Source organism: Styela clava, chromosome 13 (genome assembly GCF_964204865.1).
Source record: "Styela clava chromosome 13, kaStyClav1.hap1.2, whole genome shotgun sequence".
NCBI lineage: Eukaryota > Metazoa > Chordata > Ascidiacea > Stolidobranchia > Styelidae > Styela > Styela clava.
In genome coordinates this window covers 7,799,129-7,819,411 of record NC_135262.1, presented here as the reverse complement: position 1 = coordinate 7,819,411, position 20,283 = coordinate 7,799,129, and the positions used below count along the sequence as shown (strand labels likewise).

Below are 20,283 nucleotides of genomic sequence, written 5' to 3'. Positions count from 1 at the left end.
GTTATTACCGGTATGAGAAGTTATAACGTTATATTAATCAACAATTTTCGATCCGGAGATAATATAAATATCAAACTATATCCTTCATCAAATTTATACGAAGTAATAGTCATGATAATAGTATAGAGTCTAATACAGGGGTTTCCAACCTTTCGTCGCTCGTGGCCCCCTTCCTGAAGCTTTTAGCAATCATGCCCCCCCTATCTATCATTCTAGTAAAATTTATAGAGTTGTCAGATTCCAAATCATGTTGTGTTCAAACAATTCATGCTCAGCTACGAGTAAACACCCTGGGAAATAATCTTATCAAGCAACTAAAATGGGAAGAATGAGTTTTTTTGTAAAGAAAAACTAATAATCAGTTATGCTCCTAGTATTGTGGCCCCCTTCTAACTGCCCTGTGGCCCCCTTAGAAAGTCAAAGGTCCCCGATTGAAAACCGTCCATGTTATAGCATAGAGCAGTGGTTCTCCACTTTTTATGGCTCGTGACTCCCTTCCGGCGCCTTTTTGCACTCGTGCCCCCCCCCCCCCCCCCCTGTTCGCCATTCCAAAAAACTAAACGTGTTGGATTGTATTAAGTTTTTACGACCTTTCATGAAACGCAAAAGCAAACCCCAGACAAGAAACTAAAAGCTTTTTAGTATACAACCAATGGGAATATTGCGCTTGGGACTGTCTGACAATGACATTAAACATTTAATGTCATTGGTCTGACGAGGTTCCTTATACTAGACACCGTTTTTGATATAGCCAGAGGAATGTCATTGCCAACATCAAGACGGTTTCTAGATTTTGTTTTGATCGTAACAAGATCAGAAGAACCAGATTCGCACAGATAAGTCGCGGCAAATTGAACTAGCATTGAAAGGCTTTCTTGCTAAAGCCAAAGCCAACGTATCTGTCGTATATTTTTGTATTTTGGGCATTAGGAATTTACAAATGCGCTTTTGCGTCAATAATACGATAACGAAGGTTATCTCGCACTCTAGTGAAACGGTCCGTCAACTCTACAGGTACCGTCTAAATACTTTGATTGGTAGATTTCAAATTCCATTGTGATCAAACAATTCACGCACAAGAAAGTGAATACCAGGGGTTCCCAAGCTTTTTTGGGGACGACCCCAAATACATCTTTCAAGTTTCCAGTGCGACCCCAGGTCAATATATATATATATATATTTTTCATGGAACTTTAGAGCTTGTTTCACTGAACTTTTGAGTTTGGTCATGTGGTGGTAGTAAAATAAGCTAAAACCAAACAAGCGCCTACATTTTCTATAGAATAAGCATAGAGCGATGCCTATGGTCCTGTTTTACAGTAAGACATGGTACAAACTGCTAAATTTAACATGGTTTGTCAAATCTCAGATGTTTTGTACATCCATCTTCTATCATACCTCAGCGACCCCATGACCTGTTTGCGACTCTACCTACTTATCACTCCGACCCAATTTGGGGTCGCGACCCCTGGTTTGGGAACCCCTGGAATACACCCTGCGATCGCAAATAACCTATTCAGGCAATGAAACTGCGGTGAAGCCTGATCGGAGAATTTTATTTTAAAAGGGAAGTATGTAATCGAAGTCGCTTTATGATAAATTATTAGGTTTTGCCGTGCACCCTGGGGGACCAAAATTTGGTTTTAGTTTGATCGTGGCAGCATCAAGCGGGCCAGATTAAAATAACCATCCGACCGGATTTGGCCCGCGGATCGTAGTGTGCCCGTGTCAAGAATAAACTTACGTACGGACAGTCGTAGCGTCCGCCATACAAGTATGGATACTGATAACTTCATAATATTAAAGTGAGGACATAAAAAATAACTAAGTACAATTGGTGTGCTGCTAGCGATTTCTACAGTATCGGAGATATGATGAAATGCCATTTAAACATTTAACGACTGACGCTTTTCGACAGTACTGGGGTTACCATGAAATGCATTTAAACATCTAACGACTGACGCTTTTTGACAGTATTGCAGTTAAGATGAAATGCTACTTAAAACCTTCATTACTGACGCTTTGTAACATTACTGTTTGGGTTACAACGCGACACTAACTTTATTTGGTCTAGCTTATTATGCTGACTGATTTGTGGACGTATAAAGCAAAGATGTTGTAGGCAGGGCTGAATTAACCATTAGGCAAAACAGGCACGTGCTGGGGGACCAAGGAAAAGGGGAGATCACAGTAATTTTCATAGCCAAGTTTTAATAGTGTCTCAGTGTTTAATGAAATGATTGGTCAGATGATATAGACCTCTATATTGGCCAGGCTGGAATAAATTTTGCTTGTTTTTCTCTCTCAAATATCATCTTAAACCTCTATAAATTGTTCGTAAGCATGAGAAATACTTTTAAAAAATATGTAAATTAATCATAATTTGGTCTTCAATCAGTAGTGAAAACTGAAACTTACTTTAATTTCAAGTAACACAGAACACTTGTTACATTCCTATTATTATATTTTATATACAGGGCATCAAAGTATTGAGTGCTTTGGGCCTCTAAAGGCCATGATACAGCACTGTGGGTGCACTTCGAAATCACCGTTTGGCGACGATAAAATGTTTTTTTTACGCAGAATACCTCTTGTTAAACATCACAGCTACAGAAACACAGAGCGTCCCAGCGCTATGTGAAACGAACCGTTCGGGACATAGCTCGCACGGAGAGACAAAAAATATATTAGTCTTAGCATCAGTGCCTGCCATCGGAGTGATGCCGTCGCATAGGTTCCAGCGACCCAAGGCCGGACTCTCAAGCATATCTACCCGTTTGCTTTTCGAAACACACACTAGGGCGCATATTTTAAAACCAAATCACAACCTTAAACTACCCAACCTTGAAGTCCGCTAAATAAAGTAAACACATGCATTTCCATAAACTTTTTTTCGATCTGTATAACTATTCTAATACAAACATAACCAACAACATATACTTATATAATTTTAACAGAAATAGACAGTGATATATTGCACATGATAGCAATCTCAATAACGTAAAAGCAAAACAAAAACTCTAAATATTCAGGACATACCTAAATTCATTAATAACTAAACAACACAGTACGATATTTCAGAAAAGACTTCCAATACAACATAAGCATAGATGGTGACAACTGCATACTGGGACTGGCTGATTGAGAGGGTCACTAGTGACTATTACCATTCACACAGCACAATGAGAACTATTAGTAGTAGTTTGACTATTCTTGGCTAATCAAAATATATTTCGATAAAGCACAGCAAAATAGTGATGAACGTAGATTATTTCCTCGACTCGTATAAATGCAGAAGCCTTACCAATGAGAAGATAAGATTTTTAAGTCTCAAAAAAAACTCAAGTTCTACTACTGCACTAGAGTTAAAATGGGACTAAATTGAAGTAACCAATGTGAAAATAAGTTGGACAAAAATAGCCCATAATTTTGGAGAAGGAAGTATGAACGAGTGGATTCAAGTCTTACAATTATTTTTTACAAACAATAATTCCTATGAATATTCTGAATAATCCAAATCCAAACCCGGAGTATAAAAGCCAATTTCAAAGTAGTGCAGCAATCCTGAAACATGTTTGAAAGTAAGCAAGGTATTCTGATGGTGGTGTTACAGTGTGTGGTAATCATTTTTTTGAAGGTGAAATGTCATCAGTTACTAACTCAGGAAATAATTCGAGCAAGAATGCATCAAGAAGAAGATATCCAAGCTGAAAATATAATTAGAAGTCGAAGTTCAGATCGTCAATAACTAGGCACATTGGTGGGGTGGTTGGCGCATTTCCAAGAATTCAGAAATAAGATCTTTCAGTCTGGTAGAACTTTTCTACAACTCCATAACCCTATTGGTTATGAAATTTATGATGCCAATGACAGCCAACGGAATAATCAAACAATCAAATTAGAGAATCTCCCAAGCTAACATGCTATCCTGTTATAAGCTAGAATGGTCAGCCAAGGCAAAATATTTTACCAGTACTACTACAACAGCAAATTTATTTGGCAATATGACCGGTATAGAAATGTTTCACTAATTTGTATTGTATGTGATAATTGATTACCTGTTTATTTAATTTGGGCATCTGTAACAAACTGAAAACTTTATCACATCCGGTTTCATGTTTTTCCTTTCCCACAAAATTCGCAAAATGTTCTGAAAATGCATTCAAAAGAGTAATTAATGATCAATGATATGAACATGAAGATCCAACGACTAATAAGAGATTTCAAAACAACCATTCTTCGTTAAATCACTGTAGAATGCTGCATCGGCAATGGTAAGTAAGGAGTAAGCTGATCTGTTTGTGTAAAAATATGGATGGATTCATATCCAGAATCATAGTGGCTAGATTTCCCCTCTTACAATGGAAAAAGAAGAAAAATTATGAAACCTCAGTAAACACGTTAAATTGAATCGGGGCACAGCCAGGATGCTTAACATGGATCAGGCTGGAATTGAAACAATACGGTCAAGGCGCAATGCATGATTAAAATCGACAATTTGCATTCGGTTCTTATCAATTTACATTCGTTATTTATACTGTTTTGTCCAAACCATGCATTTTAAATAATTTAATTTGTAGTTTCGAGACTTATGTCGCTTGTGGATTAGTATAGACGACACCTATTACGATTATGCACCCTGCTGACTGCGTTAATGGCCTGAATACTAATCTATTGCGATGTTTATTCAGAGATGCATTTGCACAATTTGTTAAATGAAAGATATCACAGAAATTCAAACAAAATGCGAAGGAATCTGAGTAAAAAAATCATTACCAAACTTACTTGGAATGAAATCTTTTAATTCAGCAAAAGTTGAATTTCTTCTTTCCATTTTATCCTTGTCTGTTCTGAATGCAGAATGGAATAAGTTATTATTTATGTGTTGTAATACACCATATTGTGATACACCATACATACAGCCAGCATTGGGTAGAGGCCATGGCTTGCCCTATGACGATTACCGTAAGCTGTTTTATCAAATTTCCTCTCCTCCCAGATAAATATGAAAAAATCCTAAATTGTGACTCAAATTATTCCATCATGTTAAACATGTTACCCTTAATAAAATATGATGTTCATTGTAAAGTAACTTTCTTTGAATAACATGTATAGAGATCTTAATGAAAAGTTAATCACATAGAAGGGTATTTGTAAAAATAATTTTCATACCTTGGTTCTGAAGCATTAAACAATAAATCTTCAAAAGTATGAATAAGACCAATGACATGATGCTCTTGTTTATAAGTGTTGATTTTGCCTTGAATCAAACTAAAAATATTTGAGGAAAATTTGAGTACCAAAAAAATGTTTCCACCTAAAATATTACCTGAACAGTTCGAACAGGTAAGCAAATTATATTTTTAAATATTTCAAAATATAATCATTTCCCACTAGACATATTTTTCTGCAATCATCACAAATTTGTAACTTCTCCGACACAACGATCTGAAGTTAAGCATTGGACTTGATTAAAACTCTCAAGTTCAAATCCCATGCACCTCACCCAGGGTGTTATTAATTGGGTAGACACACTATCTCCGACTGCTTATATAGGGCCTTGTTAAGAGTGTAAGGTGTATGAAAAGTAGCATAAAAAAGAATTCAGTATTTACAGAACGTACTTTCGAACAAAAGGTTCAACAGTATTGTGCACGACCATCTTTAGCGCCACCATGAGATGAAAAGCCCAATCATCAACTTCGAAAACTCTTTTAGCTAAATTGAAAATTTTTTAAATTATTGACAATAAAAATAGTTAAAGACACTTTATTGCTCATTGTATTACTATAATAAATAATATGAACAAGAAAGCACCGCCATTATGCACGGCACAGATGGTAACATATGAGATTAACACTAATATCTATTATCTGATAATTCAAATGCTTCAATCAAAATTTAGTCACGACACCTCGTAAATTTGCGCAACGTTATTATCGCAGTTGAAAGCGAGCATTGGTGTTGTCGAAAATATGGCGGACTGGTTTATTTTTAAGTAACATAGTAGTGCAATATCCAAATAAAAAATAAAATTTCGAATTCCGTGGGGCTCGGATTTAATAGGCTTTAAGCAGCTTTAACCACAAATATCAATTTGAAATCAATTCCATATATTTGAGCATTTCATTATTGTATTAATACTTACATAAATACAAAATATAGTCACACACTCCATCTAGTGGAATCTCTGGCTGAACTCCAGGTTTCGGAAGAGAGAATTCAGATGGATCCATCCGCCAGTCACCATCAGCATACATCTCATTGTGGATCTTGAAACAAAGTTAAAATAAATTTTGGTTTTGGTAAATTAATTGGATGGCGTATCATTTTCCACAAGTTTTCTTTTTTCTAGTAGTCATATGTATGAATATAAATATTTAAAAAATACCTTTTGATCCATAAGAACTACAGGATCATCACTTGGCATTTCATATTTTCTGAAATACAAAATAGTTAGTAACACAATATCGTATTTAAACAATAACGAAACCCAAATAAGCAAAACATGAAGTTGACAAAAGGTTTTGAAAACATTTTTTTGAATTCAGATATGAGATGTGTAAAAAAAAATTTCAGTAACAAGTATTAGTATGTAACATGGCTGTGAGTCGGGGGTCAGATTGGCCACAGTTAAAATATTAATCTCGAGGAATTGGATTTTCGGAGTTTTACTGGCGACAATCGAACCCAAAATTTTCTACAGATTTAAAAATAGATTGACTAAGCGCTCCATACAGTCAATTTATAGAAAGCTTGCGAGCGCTAGATCAAAACTTGATGAACTTGAGTGGTGGAACTGAGGTCGTACTCAAAAGTTTTTATCAATTTTCCAACAAACAATTTTTTTTTCTTTCAACCTGGAGTCAAAGGCTGATTGTGAATATTACCACCAAAAATTATGCATGCTAGCCATGTTTATTTCAACTGCTATATCCAACTGTGTGTGTAGCAACATATAATTAGCACACATACATCTACTGGGAAAACTTGGGTCATAGACTCAATTTGAGTCTTATTTTCAGAAATTGAATATACTCTGTTCAGGCTGATATTTGTGAGCATTAATTAAATATGGTAGGTATATTTTAAAACTTTGCACTTTAATTTGAAGTTATTGAATGTAAATTGCATTTTCAATGCATTGAAATTTGTATTACAGAAATCAAACGCGATTAAAAAGATCTGAAACCTCTTTTGAGTTCATATTTAAAAGTTTTTGAAGGAGCGAATTGGGTATTCTTGCCGCATATTAACTCAAATTCTATATAGATAATATATAATTAAGTATAAACACAGAGATCAAAGAGATGATAAATAACAATTCTTACCCTGCTTTAGGCTTCAATGGTTCACATGAAGCGACTAAACTTTGCAGTAACGTGTCTAAGTGTTGTCCTTTCTCTTTAATAATTTTATTCGGAACACGCTTGAAAAATCGGCCGAGTCGAACTTCAGGAAGAAACCTACTGCCGAATCGAGATGGCGCACCAGAATGATCAGGGGATAGAAAATCGTAAAGAAGTTCGCTACGACGTAGCACAGGTTTCGATATCAATGCCTGAAAGGTGTAAAACAGGGGGTCTCAAACAGGGGTGAAGGGATAAATTGTGTGAACCCTGATTTTTCTCCACTACATGACCCTTGGGGTAAACTTAGCAAGCCCAGATTTTTATTTACAACATCAATAGATTATCCGATATATTCTGCTATCAGTTTTGTTGGGTAAATAGCAGATTGTAAAATTGTTGGGATTGCAACTTCCTCTATTGCGCAATATATATTATTATGCTCACTTACTACAGAAAAGACTGTCTGTTCGTTGGTATAAATAAAAAATATTTGCATTGCTGCATGTTTTAACTGTTGGTATGTGAACCTAACACAATTAAATTTAGGCATCTATATCCGCAATTCTTCCTCTGAATGACTCTTTCCCCCCAAGAAATTGGGGAAATTTACTGTTTATATTTGAGAAGGGGTAAATGACGGAATAAAATTTAAGTAATTTCTTTTTTTTAGCAGCAATAAGTAAAAATTACATTCATCTTTGCAAAGCAACTTGAGATGATTTTCAATACAGTACCAAACTTCGCAATCAGCCACAAATTTCTAATTATTTTGATGGCATACCTTTAAAAAACTTTCAAATTGAGGACATCTGTCTTTGAGAAATTCCATTGATCGTCCGAATAACTTTTTAGGAGGTAGATTAGCAGGTGCGAGCGATCCGTGAAATTCAGTAAGTTTGCCCTCTAGCACGTAAAACTCAGTATAACGTCTCGAAACCTGCCAGTCTGGTGGTAGTTCCGCATCTGGACAGAGTTAAACAATTAGGAAATTGAATATATGCCCTTTCGAGACCCATCGATGTGTCAGTGCCCCCAGTTTGAAGACCCCTAGTGTAACCATAACAAAATAGTCTTACTAACCGGCTTGCATGTTAATTCTTCTTATGCTGATGACAAAAGTATAAAACTTGTCTCCATCATCTTCTCTTCTTTGTTCAACTTTTTCGACAGTCACTCTCCATGTAGAGAGATCACGTGATAGTAGAATGTCTTGTCTTCCTGTTCCATCCTCTTCCATATCAATTAAAGACGTTCTATCAGTATCTTCATTTTCCTGTATGGAAACAGGTTTTATATGCCAAGAGATATATTCAGGAAAGCATGTTCAGGAATATCATGAGCTGAACAAATGTACTTGGAATATGACATACACACATCTTAAACTTGGGTTATGCTAACACCATGGACTTACGGTAGATTAAAAACATTTGGGGTCAGACAGGGTCCATGATCTAGAAATATTTTGACTTTACTGCAGGTTTAGAAATATTATAGGTACTCTCGTAGTGTGTGTACCCGGTTAGGGTTAGGCCATAATTTTATCTCGATTTTCCTTATTTTAGTTCTATTACAAGTTCGGGGACTGTCTGTGTTAGCCAAGTGAATATACCCCCTGCCCATGGACTTCAGTCCCTTTACACAACTCGATGTAAAGTAGGCTAACAAAATTAGTTACCTCCATATTGATACACACACTTCAAGAACACCGCATAAGCCTTCTTTTAATAGACTGTTAAGAACACTTATTTGAGTTTCTGTAAAACTAGAGGAAATTCAAAAAATTGGGCTCCAGCTCCAGGTAGTTTGAAATATGATTTAGGCTCCAGAAAAACTTATGACAAATAACTAGTTAACTATTCCCATACTCGACATGGACTGGTAACCGGATAAACAGCTGTATAATTAATTGGCTATCCTCTAAATCAAGACAACTATGAAACCATGGTATGGACCATAACAGAAAAAAGTTAAAAGTATTTATTGACAAGACATATATATAAATCACAACTTACTGGATCCTGTTCCATTTCCCCATAATCACTGTTAAGGCTGCTTGTATCAGCTGAAAAAATGTAAAAGGTACAATTTTGACACCATTTTACAGGGTAAAAAATCAAAAATGCAATTTGAATCCAATAAAAATGCTTGTCACTTACACACACACTATTATAATAACATATAAACTAAGTATTTCAAAATCAAAATAAAGAGATAAGCTGATAAAACACTTTGATCAAATAGCTGAATAATCATAATTCATAATCTCCTTTCACTTAAATTTTGTAAAATGATAAATTGCCATAAATTAAACAAGACGTGTTCAAAAAGACTCTTGGATCAAATAGAATAGTCATCATTATTATTACTACTGCATTCTACTATTATATGCATACAGATAAAAGCCAAATCATAGAGCAGCGATTACCAACAGGAGGCCAATGGCCAACAGATCATAGTTGCAAGGGGGCCATAATGCTAGGCGAAAAACTGATTTTATCTTCCCATTTTTATAGTTTCATTGCTTGACAAGGTTATGTAACAGGGTGTTTCCACTTTGTTGAGAATAAATTGTTTAAACACAATGGGATTTGGATTCTACCAATCATAATAACACTAGAATGATAAACGAGGAGGCACCACTGGAATGATAAACAGGGGGCCCATAAGTGCTAAAAGCCTCCAGAGGGGTGCCTTCAGTAGTTTTTCAGGATGGATGATCGCAAGATGCCTCAAACTTACATCCTTTGAAAGCTCCTTTCAAACGAAGACCAAGTTGCTTTACAGATAAAAGATCTTGAGATTGTTTCTGATTTTCTCTGAAATATGGAAAAATGAGGGATTATTTCATAAGAAATACTAGAGGCGTGTTTTCAGATAATAAAAATTACATGTAAAAAAATCTGCAAAGTTGACTGCGATAACAGTGAAGTCACGATATAAATCGAAGTTGCAATATCATTAATATTACAGATACTCATACCTGTCAACTTGAGTTTTCACAACGCCAGGCATCCTAATCCCACATATCATCTGGTAGTACTAAAAAAACAAGAGAGAAAATTCTCAATTATTTATATGTATATGAAAATTGTGGTATCGGTCACGTAATGGCTTGGGAAAATCGAGTTTGCTGGAGAGATTGATGGACAAGCAAACAGAACAAGCCGAGCGATACAAAATAAAAATGTTCTTCATCATAAAATGAAACGATGAATTTTTTGCTGAAATACTATGTACAATAGGAAGACTTAAAATAACTAGGAAATGATTGACATTTACTCGACCAACTGCCAGTGGGCAGTGATTGAGGTGAACTTTGAACTCGAGTGGAGACTCGGGACCCTGTTCACAACCGCCTTTCTCAATATATTAAAACAAAGTACACTACTCACAATATCGCTATGATAGAACAGAGGGCAGTAGAGGTGCTCCAATAAATTATAAGCATGTTCGTAAGCTCTGAACATCAAAGTACTAGTGCGTAGTTGTGAGACCTCTTCCCAAGTTCCAAGAGCAACTGCGTGAAAAAATGAATTAGAGATAAAAAATAATTTTCGGAGATTAACGAAATTTCACAACAATAACAAGACCCCTAACCACAATTTGGCAGAACAATCCATAGGTACACTTCATACGATCTTGTCCCTAATCAACAAAAAAAGTCATATCTAGCCTAAGAAACAGCCCTTATGAGACCACAAACTAATTGGAAATAATAATTTGCATGATAAAAACATTTCACATGTAAATACTTACACTCCAGCAAAAGCATATATATATATATAATGGACATCTCCCGAGCCCTGGACCCCAGAAAAATGTTCCCTATACTTTACCATTGAAAATTTTTGATGCTTATTACGAGTACAATTAAACACAGGTTTACATGTTAACATCATTTTGATTCAAAATATCCAACCACCGTGATCGAACACGATTACTTATTGTTAAAGTGAATTTTCTAATTGTTTACTTGTAGAAAGTATCCACGGACCTGATTTGTTAAACTATTCATGATTAACATCAGCTTTGTGTATTCAGCTTTTTCTGAACTAATTTTTGATTACTGCAGTCGAATGGCGATTATGTTTTTTTTGTATTTGATTCAAACTCAAATTTCAAAAACACAATGAAAAACCAACAAATATGTAGCGAAAAAAAGCCAACCATTTTTAAAAATTTGTCGGCATGAAAAATGTGCCTGGGAGATTGCGCAAATTTCAATTGTTACCTCATCGACAGATCACTGGTGAGTGGCCATTGCTACGAAAATGAACAAGAAAGTCGACCCTAAAAAGAACCAAAAAATTCGGTAAAACTTACTTTTACTCAATTCTTTGATGATGTCTTCTTCAAAATGTATGAAATTAATCGATTCAGGAAGGCAATATGTCTGATAAATATCTTTGGCTTCTCTGTGTAATTTTTGTTTTTGTTCTGTAGATTGCTCTGGTGCGAGACATCTTCTATTGAAATCCTCTGCCATGATTAAAAAAAAGTCAGATACAAATAACCAGGTGAACACCTTTATTTAACATAGGTTTTCTAATAGTCGCAGGCACAAAAATTTTGGTTATCAATGTTATGAAATGCGCTGTTCGGTTCACAAAAGCTTGCTGTTAGGCAATGGTAACGTCATAATTATAGATAATAACAAAATAATAAATTTGGATAATAACTTTGCACCGCATTAGGATTGGAATTACTCGCACATAAAATATAAAATTAAATTAAAAACTCATTTCGCGGGCCAATATTCAATATTGGCACTTCTCAGTGGGTCGCACAATTTTTCCTTATGGGCCGCATTTGGACTGCGAGTTGCATACCCCTGTAATAGAAGAACAGGAGGCCACACGCGATAAAAGTTTAAAATTTGCGAACTACTGGTTTATACATATGTAGCAGTGAGCCTAATAGCCTACTTGTAAATAGCCTTGTTTGGAATAAGATTGTGTAATAATACGTACCGGCAACTATAAACCTGGATATTTAATTATTAAAAGCTCAAAGTGATAATTTTTTAACAAAAATGTCTTGATTCTTCCAAAATTAAGGATTTACAAAATCATATATGTCAGTTTTTTTATTAACTATCTGCAAATAAATCATAAAAGCTTAAAATCATGTTAAATTTCTAGTAATAAAAGAAATAGCATCAATAACTTACCAACAGTAAGACAGAACTGCAGAATATTAACTGCTCCTTGTGTTTTGAGAAAAGTCATGAATTGATAAAGCATATCTTGTGTTTGAAGAATTTCTGGCAAGTCAACTTGTAGCATCTGGAATATTTTTGTTGTTAAAAAATTTCTCTGTATAAGGCTTGAATCTAACAGAGTCAGCAAGATACTTAGAAATGTAAAGGGTGGTATACCAAATTCAATGTTGGACAAACGGAGAATATGATTTGTTGTGTCTGTGTACAAATGACGCTGATTTTTTTCTTGAATTTATTAGAAATTTGTACTAAAACTTCGAATTTCGCAAAGGATGTTTTATTTAGAATAGGAGTCAAAATTTACTCTTGCTACTTTTGAGATGATATAATAGAGAATCCCTTTTAAATTTTTTTCAACTGCCTATTTTTAAATCAAACCAAAGAATAGATGTTTCCCAGAGCATCTACTTCCATAACATTGACTAATCAGAAAATATCTTAACAATCGCTCAGACATATTTTCAAGCATGGAGGTAAACATTATCTCGTTTCATGGTTTTGCAAGCTATTTTTCAGTTTTTAGTTGGTTTCCAAAATATAGGTATAAATCGAATAACTCAGTTATTATGTCATCATAGGAGCTTTACTTTGGTTGCAGTAGTCACTCGCAGCGCTGGGATGATGCTCGATATATAAAATTCTTGGTTCAGCGTAAATAATGTTTAAAACAAAACTTGTTAGAAATAATTTGTTTATTATATATGTTTGATAGTAAAATACAGTTCACTTCATTTGAAAACATCTTTATTTATGATAAACCTATTTAAGATTATATTTTGAAAGATAAAGAAAAATTGATAAAAATTTCACAAAATAAGAATAAAATTTCTTACAGCTGAATCATTTTGCAAAATATCGGGAGGTGCAAATTTTTCAAGAAATGAAACAGCGGGAGCAGGCGGTTCCGTTGCTTCTTCAGGCTGGAATATAAACAAAAATTCTTCAATTTAAATAGACTGAAACTTAATATGGGCAGAGAAAAATACTAGTAGGTACAGCTTCAAGTCTTCAACCTCCTAAAAGTTCAGGAGAATTCTTCAGAGACAGGAGCAATGAGCAAATAGATAAGACTTTAAAATTTTTGGTAGTCTAAATTTGGTGTTATCAGTTTATCAGATCAAAATTTGCGTAATCCACAGGTCTTATAGTTATCATTTTTGTCAACTCGGTGACCGAGTCAGAGCCAAATTATAAATGATTAGGAATCTTATTTAAATTTTTCACAACTTCACAGCCCTGGACACCTGGTAGTAAGAACTACAAAAATCAAGTGTAATGCTGATGGAATTATGCCTAAGCAAATAGTAAATTTGCTCATTTAAAATTAAAGTTATCTTATGGTGAATTTTGCCATCGTGGTCTCTTAATTACTATATACTGTTTCAACGACACAAAAGATGTCCTGAAAATTTGCCAATAAAGTGACAAAAAGGTGACCTGATAAATTCACTTTAAATTAACCCAGTATTAAAACTCATTAATATTAAACATAACCTACACATAATAACATCAAAAATATCAACTTTACCAAAGATTTGTCGAAAAATATCAGAAGTAAATTATTCAATGTATCCGGATCAGTGATGGCATCTAATCCAGGTAGAATAACGTTAGATGATAAAACTTCTCGAAGAAATGATTTCATGATACTGAAATGAAATTGAATATTAAGTCACCGCATTACTAAATACCTAAGTGTTGCGAGTTTAGACACAGATTGGGAATCGCTGAATTCTGAATGTACAACAGATTTTTAGATAGAATACAATCAGATTCAGCAAATTGCAACAATTATTTTACAAAAATTCTTGCTTGGAAAATTGATTTAAAATCATGAAAAAAAAAAAAATTGTTATAGAAGTGGTTATGGACAATGGCGGAATTCAGAATTGTAAGAACGAGTTCCTTTTTGTTCAAAATCACTAACCACTGGTTCCCTCATTCGAAAACCACGCCAAACTCATTTACCATAACTATACGTCATTTTTACTAAAGTATGTCTCTGTGTACAATAAATTAAGATGACACACTTTACATGAATCTAATATATAGACTATGAAATGCCAAATATAAATAACACAAGTCGTCATCTCAAGAACAGGATTGTTAATACCCATGACATTGCAACAAGATCACATAAACCCATGTACGGTATGTTTTCATTGTCAAAAGAGTCGATCGGAACCTTTTTTTTAAACTCCCGGAAATCGAAGTGAGCGAAGTTTCGTACTTTTTTATTTTTCTACGAGATGATGCCACACCTGCACTCTGAACAAGGCTCTTTTCAAAAAGTGAAAACATGAAACAAAACGATCAATATTTATTTCTTTAAATCTTGAACCTAAATCGGTACAAATATCCCTATTCAATCTTTCTGAAATGAGACTAAAATGCAAAATAATTTGGTCTGGTTAACTTTGATACTAATAAGGAAGTCTAATATACTTACTCCCCCTCAACAAATTGAGATGGCAACAAGATAGGCATTATGATGTCACACAATCCACGGATATAATCTAGTTCTGATCTTCGACTGCGAGCTGCTTTATGAAGACGAGGTCCATAATACGTCAAAATATCATCTTGAGTTACTTTATCTAAAAATAAACGAAACAGAACATTTGAGTCCTGTTTCGCGCACAGAGGCCTTGAATTCAAACCCACGCCAGGCAACCCCCATTTCATCTTTTTGCCTCAAAAAAGCGGCAATTCTAACGAGAAGTATTCATAATCATGATATGTCCGTAGCACATGAAAATCATAAACAAAAAGTACATGCTTGACCATTGGTCAAAATGATATTTACCTCTGTCCATAGCACACAAACAAACATGAAGATGTTCCACAGCTATTTTTATCAACTTTTTTACGATGACATCTGGCAGGTCAATCTGTGTATGAAGAATTTAATAACAACTATAAAATGGTATATTCAATCGATTTGAGTATTTGTAAAATTCTTTTTGTGCAGGAGTCACTTTGTATTTTTATTAATATCAACATCGAAATCTAATATATTTTAGCAAATTGCTTTACACCAGTTGGTCTTGCAAAAGGTTTTGTGAAAAAAGGCTCAAACTACATGGGCTTTATGTAATAGGTATCAAAAATTAGACTTCGAAAATTTTATCTTTTGAAAATATATTAAGTTGATGATACCTGATGAGTGATGACAACATCACAAAACAAAGACTCCTTCTTAAGCGTAATAGACTATCGTAAATAGAAGTCCCACAAACAAAATAAAAATGGTTGAATTTTTATTGAAAAAAAATAAAAAAAATACCTTGTTTATTCGACGATATAAAACAGATAGAAAATATCGTAACGCCATCTTTAATTCGTTAACAAATTCTTCTTCTTTGCTTAAATTCCTAGACATAGGAAAAAAAAAAATTTAACAACTTAAATTTAAAACAGTCAACAATATTAAAGCATGGTTAAATATTATATTAACAGGGTAGGTGTATTAAACTGTGAATCCTTCTATATTTGCTCGTCTTTGGTATCAATATTGTTTAGATGGGTATCATAACTGGTCCTGGTTAGCAAATTAGCAAATTAAAATTTTGTTCCACAAAAACACGATGATTTCAGAATGATGATGAAAAAATAAAATTTCAGAATCAAGTTCTTATGCTAAATTGCTAAATAACAAAATAAATAGCCTCTTTCTTACTGTGTTTAACATTATACTTGATAATATTATTAAAGGATATACTTTTCCTATTTATGCCAAGAGAAAAGAAAGCTGATGATTATCGTTAACTAATTCCTATGACTATCATGGCCTCTAATCAGACTACCGGTCTAGATATGGTAAACGGAGCTAGCCTTTTACACCGACACAATGTTAAATCGATTTGATTAACAAAAATTTCTTAATCCGATTAGACATAACCATTGTATATACCTGTACCAATGCCAGACATTTTTCTCAAGAAGTGTTTCCAAGAACTGAAAAAACAAAAAGTAAATTAACAAAAGACAAAAACTCATTTACGCCATTGCACAATCACAAAATGCTACAAAATTTTGACATTCAAAATCAGCACTGAATGTGGAAACATCCTTTCTAAACTTAAGAGGCCTTTGCACAGAAAACCTCAAATTATACAGATTTTATTTGTTCAAAAGATCATTTGGTTGCACAGTTTCACAAAATAATCGCCGTATAAAAGTTACCTCTTGCACTGCTTTATCTTCCTTTTCTGTTACATTTATACCTGCCCAGGGTCGAAGTTTTTCAAGAGTTTCTTCTCTCCTATAAGCAAATGAATAATTATATTATTTTGATCAAAATTTTATAATGCATTCAATTCCCCACATCAAAGACACTATCATAAACAATTAATAACAATGAAGTATTTTGTTTTGCATGATAGAACAAAGATGAAAAATTATAAAAGAAAAGAATTTATAATAGTCGTTTAGAAGTGATGAAAGAAAGAAAATGAGTCAAGAGTTGGAATCAGAACTAAAATTCATATCAACCTAGAGACATGAATTTGAGCTGAAGTCAGTTTCAATTCTAAAATGCCTCCGTTTCAACAGTCGTTATCACAAGTGATATAGTATTATTAATCAAGCATAGATCATGGATATAATAGGCAAATATATTACCTTTCTCTTTTACAATTTGCCTTTCCACAAACACTACAATCATCAGAAGAATCGGTTGATAGAATTCTTTTCTGTAATATTAATTGCAAATTTACAATTGCTCTAATCCACATTAAATGTCTTATTCCAAAATATACAATATTGATATTCCAACTACATTTTTGATAAACATACACATAAATGATACGTCATCAAAAATTCATATATCAAAATATTTTTAGTGGCATGTAATGACTTACCTAATAATTAAAAGCAAGAAAAAAAAGTCAGATATTATAACTAACCTTTTTGGGTGATGTAGATGCCAGCAAATTGGGCACTTGATACCCCGGACTGAAAATGTGAAAAAATATTTATTCAATTAGTTTTTAGTTAATTCATAATTAGTTATTTATTCAGTTATTTATAGTTAAAAATATTGGTATTTCTAATGAACTTTTCAGCTCGGAATAACAAAGCTCAAAAAGTACATCTTGATAATCTAAATAAGCCAAGAAAATAACATGACCTATAAAACTCAAATTTTTCAAAGTCAAATTTTCTATTATCGGAAATTTAGTGTCAAATTTGAGGTCCATGTTCACAAACCGCCGTGACTGCATTTCGTGTCAATCATCGTTAGTTCATTAATTATCAACAGGTAAGACGAATGGTGGTAGTGTCATCAGTGTATCCCATTTCTAATCAGCTTCCTTGTCACAGGTCCTTCTCATAATCACATGTATTATGCCATATGAGGAAATTTTATAAATATGAGGTAAAAAATGAGGAATAAAAATATCACCTTAAATACAGCATTGATAAAGCAACCCCAGCGAAGAATGACCAGAAGATTACCATGTAATGGAATGTACTGAAAATTAAAACAAAAAAAAATTAAATACCTTGAAATACAGCCCATTAGCTGATTGTTGAATCAATATTGGGGTCTGGTATAGTTTAGTACCACATCCACTTCTAGTTGGCCTGGCTCAACAATTTTTGCATATGTCAATCCTAACCCCCAACTGACTACGTCACCGAAAAACTACGTCATTCCGACGTCACAGTGGCGTAATAAGGCCCACCGAAGTATGCGGATAGTCGTACAAAACGCGCAGACGATAACCCGAAATCGAGCAAGCTATTTCTCTCGTTTTCTCGTCGCAACGATCACGATAGGAGAGAGATTGCCGGCTTTAGCAAGTTCTTATCGGCGGCGCAGATGCCATTTCGGGCGATCGTAATTATACTTTGGCAATACCTATGACGTGATGGTGGCGTCGTAGTGACGTAATTTTTGGATGGCATAGTCAGGTGAGAGTTAGGAATAACATATGCAAAAATCGTTATGCTACGCCCACTGGAAGTACTTGTGGTACTAAACTATACTAGACCCCAATATTGTAATACAGTAATAAGGACCAGTACCGTACCGGTACCGGTACCGTACTCGGTACCGGTTACAGAACTTTATTTTTTTATCATACTGGAAATAAACTTTATATGAACAAATATAAGGAAGAATCATAACTATGGCAACACATTTATAGGTTATATTCAGTTAGGATATTCTGAAACGAGTTTGAAATTCTAATAATTTTCGTTCCTACCGAATAACTGAATGACGCACTTACTTGAATGTTAAGACGATAACAGCAAACAAGCCGATTCCAGCACACAGTCCTTTGTATATGATGGGTTTCATCTTATATCCACCCTATTTTTTACTAAATCTAACTAGGCCTACATAGAAAGATGACAGGCATCAAACTTCGTTAGGTAAACAATCAAAACAAGGAAACGATGGGATATACGGCTGTCGGCATGAAACAATCAAACCTGTACCAGGTTCGATCGATTGTATTGAATCGATTACCGGTTTTGGAGTCACAAAAAATATTTTGGATGACGTAAATTCACTAAATGTTTAAGTGATGTAGATTTCGTTACGTTTTTTTTATTACTCGATTTCGTCTAGAACTAGAGTAAGACGGTATATATTAGTCGCGGTTTAACCATTCCACAAGTAAGATTCAAACTAACGCTTCTTGAAATAGCTGGCAACTTAGATCTCAGTAGGTTTTTTTAAATTTGTGTCTTTTAGAGAGAGACTTTGGGATTATGTCAATTACAAAATTCATAGAAATTGGATCTGCAGTTGATGCACAAAAATCAGCAAGACCAAGGAGCGGACTCTCTGAGAAAAACATTCGACACTGAAATAATTTCAAATTTTCTGTTAATGAAGGGCTGGGTTTGCCTTACTGATTTACATGCTCTTGCCAAACAGCAATTTTGCTCCACATTTTTGGGGTAATCTCTTTGTCATTCTGTGAGTTGTTGAAAAATGCAATCAATACCTAAATTTTACTACTTATCCATACTATGTTTCCTGAAGTAATGAATCCTCTACGAAAAGCAATTCAAAATTAAAAGTGTATACTTACTTTCGAGACACCCTGTATAATGGCCATGCACTACTCGAAGTCATCAAAAATCATTGTCAGTTTTTGCTCACTAATATGAGCTAATGTATGTTGATCAAAGTTATTCAGTTAAGAGTTAGACGGTATGTTAGTCGTTGGTTAAACCAGGGGTTCTCAACCTGGAGTTTGCGAACCCATAGGGGTACTTACTTGCAGTGGCGTAGCAAGAAGATTTAATCTAGTTACAGCAGATATGGTAGCAAAAAAACGAATTCTCGAATTGAAAGACTTTCCGCAATAAACAAAGACAGCATTCACACTATGACAGGGTCGTCCAACCCGTGGCCCGCGGAAGCATTTCGAGTGACCCGCGCTGAATTTCCAGAATTGAATAAAAAAAATTGAGTAAAACTATTTTTCGAGTGATGTAGTATGCAAAGATGTGATACAAACGATTTGTTTATTTCCCTGAATTGCGCTCTGCCAGCCCTTCCAAACAAACCATGGGTGCCATTTTAAATCGAAACCAACTGAGAGGAGATATCGATATATATATAAAGGTTCCATAATCGTCTACACACTTGTTTTTTTACTACTATATATGATGTTATCGCAAAACAAACGAAGGCATTCTCAGATAAAGAATTCGTATGGGAATGTAAATGAAAAACCTCACTTA

The 20,283-nt window shown here is 34.3% G+C and overlaps 1 protein-coding gene across 1 annotated transcript; it reads right to left on the bottom strand.

The window, feature by feature from the left end:
• Positions 1 to 2,872: 2,872 nt before the first annotated feature.
• On the bottom strand, positions 2,873 to 19,003 carry LOC120332786 (sorting nexin-14-like). The gene is made up of 27 exons (XM_039400100.2): positions 18,813 to 19,003; positions 17,981 to 18,049; positions 17,481 to 17,529; positions 17,197 to 17,267; positions 16,759 to 16,837; positions 16,487 to 16,530; positions 15,860 to 15,947; positions 15,380 to 15,464; positions 15,023 to 15,170; positions 14,102 to 14,222; positions 13,407 to 13,493; positions 12,523 to 12,637; positions 11,676 to 11,831; positions 10,745 to 10,869; positions 10,333 to 10,391; positions 10,092 to 10,168; positions 9,365 to 9,414; positions 8,433 to 8,625; positions 8,134 to 8,315; positions 7,332 to 7,561; positions 6,392 to 6,440; positions 6,149 to 6,272; positions 5,625 to 5,718; positions 5,173 to 5,271; positions 4,786 to 4,850; positions 4,059 to 4,150; positions 2,873 to 3,707 (listed from the first exon to the last, which is right to left on the bottom strand). Exons 1-27 carry the CDS (start codon positions 18,881 to 18,883, stop codon positions 3,624 to 3,626), a joined length of 2,706 nt encoding a protein of 901 aa, XP_039256034.2. The 5' UTR covers positions 18,884 to 19,003; the 3' UTR covers positions 2,873 to 3,623.
• Between the last annotated feature and the right edge of the window lie 1,280 nt (positions 19,004 to 20,283).